This window comes from Limulus polyphemus, unplaced genomic scaffold (assembly GCF_000517525.1).
Source record: "Limulus polyphemus unplaced genomic scaffold, Limulus_polyphemus-2.1.2 Scaffold844, whole genome shotgun sequence".
Lineage (NCBI taxonomy): Eukaryota > Metazoa > Arthropoda > Merostomata > Xiphosura > Limulidae > Limulus > Limulus polyphemus.
The window spans coordinates 95,091-103,781 of NW_013666454.1; the positions used below are offsets into that span (position 1 = coordinate 95,091).

Sequence of the window (8,691 nt, forward strand, 5' to 3'; positions counted from 1 at the left end):
TATCGATGATGCTTTTCCATCTTACAGTCATGTTGTTAATGCTCTAATTAAAGAAATCACTTGGCTTTGAAGCAAAAACTTATGTCAATGTCCTCTTGAACACCTTCCACATTTGACTGAGCCATTGTTTTTGGTGTTTAATATTTGCATAGAGAATCCATTTTTCATCACCAGTGACAATTCTGTCCAAAAATGGTTCATACACAAGAGACGAAGCAACGATCACACGTTGGTAACAATGATCATAGGAGAGTTTGTGAGGCACCCAAACACCTTCTTTATGGAGTTTTGCTATATTCCTTAAACATAAACTTCTTTGATGTTCTTTGTGGCTACAGAGGCATTGTTTCTCTTCTTGTACTCAAACGGTATTACATGCCGAATGTGTGTCTCGTGTGCCATCACTATAATGGATTAGAGTATACTAAACTTTACACATTATATAAGCAACACTAATGTGATGTTTAGACGGTTCGTTTAACTATTATACGAGATGTATGTTTTTGGGGGGGTGGTTAATGAAAGTGTTCCAAAATGTGACATTAATATCTTGACAACCTAATATTTCGGTTTATAGGTATACATTTAATTACATAGTTGTTACTATAATTTAATAACTTTTTAATTCCATAAAAAATGCTTAAGGCTACATATAATGAGAAAGATTTGTACTGTATATCTAAAAAATTATCATAACACAGAATTTTATTTTAAATGAGTATATCACCGATATATTGCTGAATAGTATTAATTGGGACTCCTTCTGGTGATCTATAAACTGAGTATATTCAATTATGAAAAAATCTTGTATCACCAAACTGTGACTATAATCCAGTAAATTTTTCTTTTTTTGTTTCTTTAGAGAGATGTATTACGAAAGTGGTTACAGGCAAGTATTGAATTGATTTTGCATGGCTATGGAAATCAGCTCTGTATATATAAACAGGGTTCAGTATACTAGCTTTTTTTTTCAAAACTTTCTTTTTTTTTACCAAGACAGCTGAATAGTTAATGTCTTTTGTATTATATTTGTTTCACATGTAACTTACATACCAAAAGTGTAACACTTTAGAAATCACTATTCAAAAATACATTATGATGTGTTGTAGTAATATATTAAATTATAAGCTTAGAATAAAGTTCCTGGTATTGAGGGTTAATTGCACTTTGTTAGAATGTCATGTATGTGGTTATGCAATGGTTTGTTGTCCAGATATGAGGTGGGGCACTAAGAGAGATATGTTTATAATTTATATATTTGGTTCGTAGCAAATATCCTAACATCTGGTGTGCAGTGCTGTTATTGGTTTACATGATCAGAGGGTTACCTCAAAGTTCTTTCTGAAGAAGGATATTTGTATAATGGGATGGTTATATAATGGAGATTCAAATGGCACAATATTTTGTAGAAGTGAGCCTTCACTGTTCTCCATAGAAATCCAAATACAATCTGGTACAATGTTTTCATTTTCAAAATGAAGTCCGTGGTTGTGAAATAAAACTATATAACCCAAAAAGCCATTCTGGTGAAGTTAGATGTGTCATTTGGTAACATTAACAAGATAATAATATACTAGTTTTGAAACTGGTAAAACTTCACAAGTTTTCTGACTTCTAGATTCACCTCAAACTCAATGATTGTTTTCATGAGGTGCATGGCTAAAGCAACTTGAGTTTTAACAGTCTCATTCAACTATATGTCTTTCAAGTACTTTGCATTTCCTTTGGACTTTTGTGTGTGTGATATGCTTAAATGTGGTCCTAAAAGTTGATCTCCATGTACAGTGAAAGGTCTGTTTATTGCTTGTCAGGATGTGTGGTCTAAGATTGACCGCACTATCCATTGCAGAAAGATGTTACAGCGGAAGCTGCAGTAAAGAGTAGTCATGGCCATCAGATTCATTATGAACTGTGATAGAGGGAGTATTTCCAGAGCAGAACATGATCTGAAGCACCATTCTAATAAGGTGTGATTAACCCTCACTCTTTGCTCATTTCAGTGATTAGTCAGCATGAAAGGCTTTAAAGAACTGTGATGGGAAAATTGGTAATATGCTACATCTAACAAATTCATCTCTGTCTTTTGTAAGAAATGCATTTGGATAAAGCTCAAATCTAATAATGAAATATAAAAATTTTAGAATTTTCTGAGATTAGATAAAATAGAACTTTCCAAATATAGCTTTTGTACAAAAATAAAAGTTGTATATCAGGGATTACATAGTTAAAGTAAGAATCGATGTTGTCAGTGCTTCCTCTTTTTTTTGAGAACTGCAGATGAGTTGAAAATGACTTGAAAATATCTGGGCAAGTTATTTGTACTTACAAGAATATAGTATTATTTTTAAGTTAAGTTCAAACCAAATTTTTAATATTACCATTGTATAATATTTAAGCTAAAGATAAATTTAGTTATTAGTAAAATTTTTCACTCTGTTTAGTTTAATCCAAATTTTACAAAATTTAGGAAAACAAGACAATTGTACGTTTCACAAATATATCAAATATATAAATATATTACATTTAATTATCATGAATAAATAATGTATTTGTGAAATTACAATTGTCTTCTTTTTCCTAACTTTTGTAACTATGGATTTTCATCAAGTACTGATCGTTTTAAGTATCAGTTATATAATCAAAATTTTCTATGTTTTCATTAAAGAATAATATTAATATTGAAGTTATAGTTGAAAATTTAATTATTAGTAATATCTTTGGCTTTGTTTTTACTGTGCTTTGGTTATTGACAATTGTAAAAATAGTTTAAAGAGCATACAGAATGTTAAACTTTTTTATTTTGGAATGGTTGTCATGACAAAAAATAATTCTAAAATCAGAAAATTTGACTTATTGTAATGAGATGTGCAAAATGAACTGTTTACAATACTAGCATTGTTATTAACGTTACCAATTTGTCTTTGTTATAAGAGACGTGAAATGCAATGAGTTTATAAGTCTAGTTATGTTCTTGTAACGTTAAGGTAGCTTTAGCACCTGCCATCAGTTTAGCATACTTTTTTTAATTTGTCTATTGATGAAATCATTGTCAAATTGTTATTGTTTCCCTAAAACAGTATTAATGTTTGATTTTATACATAATGTTGTAATTGGAAAATGTCAGCTGGATTTAGCAGTAATGTAATGAAATTTTACAATGAATGTTTAGTGTAAGTTAAAATATTTAATTAAAAAGTACAATATGTTAATATTTTTCATGATGCTGAAACATCACAGATACAATCAATTTTTAAGAATTGGTGTTGATACTGTTAGCCATAAATCTTTGAATTATTTTTAGATTTTAATTGACAGACCATTGGCATAAGTTAAGTTGTATGCTGTGCTATTTGACAGTTTATAATCAGCTTTGTATTAGAATATTACTTTAATATTACCTTGCAGTAATGGCTACACAAAAACACGAATAATGGAAACTGTGATAAAGTTTAAATCAAGGTATGTAGATAATATTTACACATTTCATAAAATGAGAACATGACCTACTAAAAAAAATCATAAAATGAGAACATGACCTACTAAAAAAAAATCATAAAATGAGAACATGACCTACTAAAAAAATTATAAAATGAGAACACGACCCACTAAAAAAAAATCATAAAATGAGAACACGACCCACTAAAAAAAATCATAAAATGAGAACACGACCTACTAAAAAAATAATAAAATGAGAACACGACCCACTAAAAAAATCATAAAATGAGAACATGACCCACTAAAAAATAATAAAATGAGAACACGACCCACTAAAAAAATTACAAAATGACAACATGACCCACTAAAAAAAGACGTGCAGATGTATAAGCTTAATTTAATGCATTAAAATAAAGGTGCTGATCTGTAGAAATTCATATGAAAAACTTGAAACAAAGGTATTGAAATTTTTTCACAAAGTAATACATGAATTTTTTTTTTGTAACCACGTGATACTGATAATCAAGAATTTCCTTTTTTAACTCTCTCAGTATGGATAGGTCAAAGTGCATGTCACAATTTTGTTTTTTAGAGAGTTACATTTAAAATTTAATTAAAGTACATTATCAATCTATATGAATAAACTTGTCGTTAAAATGTAGTTGATAAATCAATTTGTAATGTTATTAAAGTTTTGATTTCATAATTTTATAAGAAAATGGTTAAAAAAACACCCCAGTTTCCCCTAGTATGAGAATTGTAACATTTGCTAAGTCTTCCCTCTTTTCTAATTTGTTTAGCACGCCTCCAAGAAGTATGGAAGTTAAATTATGTAATGTATTATAATATGGATATCATTAAGGCAAAATCTTATTTTTATAGCCTTCAGTCTTATTTGTTTACAGAGTTATAAACTAGAAAATCAGAACCACTTGCCATGTCTACTTTTGCATCCTCTCTTTCACATATTGTCAGTAATTCTCTTAAATTTCATTGGCAACTGACAGCAAAAAAATGAATGGTCATAAGCTAATACTGTATTTCTTGTTTTTCATGTATATTCTTTATTATTATAAAAATAACTGAGATATAAAATTAGAAAAATTATTAGGTTAGATCAGATAAGATAATGAAAAAATTTAATAATAATAAAATTTTTCATTAGTTATGCTCGTGAGTAGCTTGTGTGTTACATCATTCAATACAGTAATATAAGCTGTGTGTTTGCTGAGTGATTTACAAGTTGGGTGGTGGAATTATTAAACATGTTTTAAAGGGCAATAGAATTAACTATAAACAGATGTAGTCTGTTATGAGCTTTTAAACAATTTAGGGTAAACAATTGTAGTTTCCTGTTACAATTTTTAATCATTCTAGAAAGAAAAAAGGTTAAATTATATTTCATATTTATATGGTGGTTACAAGGTGTTAAATCGACTAAATGTGTTTAAGAGTTAGGTAGAGAAAATAGCAGATAAAATATAAAGTTTTTCTGAAAAAAAAACGTTTGATATTTATTTAGAAGGTTTTAGGGATTATACAAATGAAACATTTTCAGACGAAGAAAAGTATTTTTAATCTTAACATGAAAATCACTTTGCACTTAGAGCTGTCAACACTGACTCCATATGTTCGTGGACAAATCTTTAATAAAATTTTTAATTAAAAAAATTGATTTTTGTGATCAAAACAATTGTAATGTTTACTGAATGTTTTCCAAATTTTGTGAAGATACACAAAAGATATTAAATGTTATAGTATAGGAACTCTGATGGTTACAATGTGACATCTACCAACCCTGTATGGAAAAATCTAATGCATCATTCAGAGGTGTCAATCATTAAGGTAATTTATACTATGTGCCCTTTATTGACTCAGCTTTAAGTCTGAAGACTTATGGTGCTACAAACCATATTTCGATGGCTGTGGTGGGCACAACATGGATAACCCATTCTGTAGCTTTGAGCTAATAACAAACAAACAGAAAGATATATAATAAGAAATTTAGGTATAATACCATTTTAGTAGCATGGTTGTTTCTATTTTGACAGACAGTGTTGTTATTGCCTGTAAAAGCCTGTTGGATATTGCATGAATTATAAATGTTTGCTAACAAAACACAAAAACATACCATCATCTAAAGTATGAATTTTTAGACTTCACCAGAAAATGTACGCCTTGTCCACAACACTTCTGACAGACTAGTATGTTATTTCAGAATTAGTTGTGATTGTTATTGCACTTTAGCCTTTATCTCAAACATTTTGCTTTTGTAGCTAAAAGGTTTGAAGTATAAACAAATTATACTTGAAACTGATAAAAGGTATGAGGAAACAACAAATATATTTCTGTACTTAAGTTTTAATGTTTAATTGTTTGGTATTTAGGGCATGCTTCAGAGGATAAATTAATGGTTTTCTGAATTTTGCTTTTATTTGGTTATATTAAATATTAAGTGACTTCACTATCCACATCTTATACTGAAGGATAGTGTGCTGGAATAAACATGTATGTGGAACAAATGAAGGGAAATTGCTTCTACTGTAATGGTTAGTTTATTTGAGTACACAAATTAATCACAGACTGTCGTTAGTTTGATAGATGTAATGATACAAAATTCTTCAGTTGACACTTAGCAGTAACAACATACACACACTCAGTCAAATTTACACGAGAGTGTATGGGTTGTACTTATTAGTGGACAGAACAGCTATCGGTTATTGAAACAGTGACAGTAGTGGGTAAGTGTTAAAACCTATATTCACCCTTATGATACAACTTCGAGGTTATTTTCTTGTGAGGAATTAATTTTTAAAACTTTGCTAAAAGCAAGAAGTAAGATTGCAGAAAGCACAATATTATTTTCAAGCATTTTTTTCTGGTTATCTAATATTTGCATGAATTACAGTCAAAGTTATCTTTTTTATGGAAAAAGGGATCTCGGAAGGAGTCCTATGTTCTTAAACACAAAATCCTCAAGTTTCTCAGTTTTAAGTACTTAAATTATTGAGGATTAAGTTGAATTTGTTCCTGTTGTAAATTTTTCTTGTATCAGTTTGATAAAGAAAACTTAGTATGGGAAGTATTTTGAAGGGATTTCTTTCTAATTTTTTTTTTTCATTGCAAAATTTATCATCCAGAAAGAATTTGCAAAAAAAGTGTAAAGGGGAGGTTTGAGTTTAGGGAAAAATCTTCCCCTTTTCTTATAGAAAGAAACCCCTGATTTTGATATTAAATGTTATATTTCTAAACTGGTCTTAAGGACTGAAAAAAGTAGGTTATAGAATTGAATATTTTGTGTTTTATAGGAGACATCATGCCACACACAACAGTTCCTCCACTAGTAGCTCAAGTGATGATGAGCGACGATTTGAAAGAAGGAAGGCTCGCAGCATGGCAAGAGCAAGAAATAGGTAAGTTGAATGTTAAATAAATGGTGTGATGGGACAAAGTTTTGGAGTGTTTTGATGCTGTTTAAGAAGTCTTAAAGAATTTTGAATTTATTTCAGCATTTTAATGAACATGATTTTCTTAAATGATAGTGTTAGTTTTTTATACTTGCTTCAAAGTAGGACAAATAATTAGTTGATCATGGAGGAATTTAATATTCTCTCGCATCTTCAAGAGTCAGATATCATAGTTATTTTATTTTAGTAAAGAAATTCTAATAGATATGACTAGTTACTACTTGGAATGTATTGGCCATCAAGTGTCTTATTTTTTAAAACTTCCCATGTTTTTCATTATTTCATTGAACTTACCTTTTGATTTTCTATTTAACAATTTAAAGAAAAAGGAAATTAAAGCTAAGGTTCATGACCACTTATCGAAGATGTTTTTCTGTGTTATAGTGAGAGAAATGTGATAAATAGCAGAAATTTCAGGTTGGGAAGAAATAAATTGCAGAATTTTTGGGTTAACATAAATCAAGCCAAAATGCACATTTTTACATTCAAATGTATTCTTGCATAAGCTGTTATTTAATAATCATGTATTACATGTCTGATATGAATTTTTTTAAAGCTTAGTTCTTTATTTTTATTATTTCTTTCAATGTTTCGTACATTTTCCTATTTTTATATGTAAAAAAAAACAAGGAAATTGAAGCTAAAGTTTGTAGTAATGTAGTGAATATTTTTTTTATGTCTTCTTTGTTGTGAGTAAAATAATAATAGTATTTTTAATTTAACATAAATACCAGCCAAAACAAATTTTCACTTTTGAATATATTATTGTGTAAGTTATATGATAATCACATATTAATTGTATGAATGAAATTTTATTTTTACTTTGTATCAAGAAAAATTCCAGTGAAATGACTATTTTTGCACTTTTGTTTCATATTTTTTGGTGTAAGGTTCCTATAATTTTATACTGTTCTAACTCCAATTTTTGTAGGAAGATATGTAATTCTCATATTCTTCAGTCAAAAAACACTTGATAGCATAAATGCACTTCTGTTTAGACTACAGATTCTATAATGTTGAAACAATAAGAACATTTGATATTATTTTTGTATAAAATTCAAAATATTATTCCAAAATGCATTTCAGACACAAAGCAACTGAGCAATAACATTTAAATCATTTAAGATACAATGTTACTCTGTGTTTCTATGTGTAAACATAAGTCTTTATTGTGGAAAAAATTTCTGGGTTTGGCCTAGATCCTGCTCTAGCTGTGCTGTTGATATGTCAATTAAATATAATTCTTAATCTCTTAAATCTTTTGCATATGGGTAACATTTGATTAGCAGTAACAAAATTTGTTAGTACTTTGTTGTAAGTCTGTATGCCATGCAATTCCTATTATGCTGTATATCAAGATGAAACAGGTGAAAATTAAAAAAAGGTCTACTGTTCTGAGGCTACACAGGCCTGCGATGGTTTTATTGTCTCGGAATTTTTACATTTTCTACAGTAATTCCTGTATGTGAATCCGGAAATGATATCTATTTTTCTCCATCACATACAGACTTTTCACAAAACGTCATATGTACTTTTACATAAGTGAATCATTTTCATTGAAATTGGGTCACATTTTGTTATGCTTAAAATGTTGACAAACACTGGCTACAGCTTTCTTTAGACCAATCTTGACGTGAAAAACACACCACTAGTATATATACATTTAACAGGCCGCATGTTTGGGTTTTCTAAAGAATTCTTCAGAGATTGTGGAATCAAGACTTTGGGCTAGAAACTTACTTTTCCAGGGACATCATTTTACTGGTACAGAAATCGTGAGAAAGAGTTT

At 29.1% G+C, this 8,691-nt stretch overlaps 1 protein-coding gene across 1 annotated transcript in view; it reads left to right on the forward strand.

Moving 5' to 3' along the window:
* Window positions 1-8,691, forward strand: part of LOC106460825 (ATPase family AAA domain-containing protein 2-like) — an 89,664-nt gene that overhangs the window by 22,413 nt on the left and 58,560 nt on the right. Inside the window, exons 7-8 of the mRNA XM_013920569.2 lie at window positions 863-889; window positions 6,744-6,848. Coding sequence (XP_013776023.1) covers window positions 863-889; window positions 6,744-6,848 — 132 coding nt within the window. The remainder of the gene's footprint in view (window positions 1-862; window positions 890-6,743; window positions 6,849-8,691) is intronic.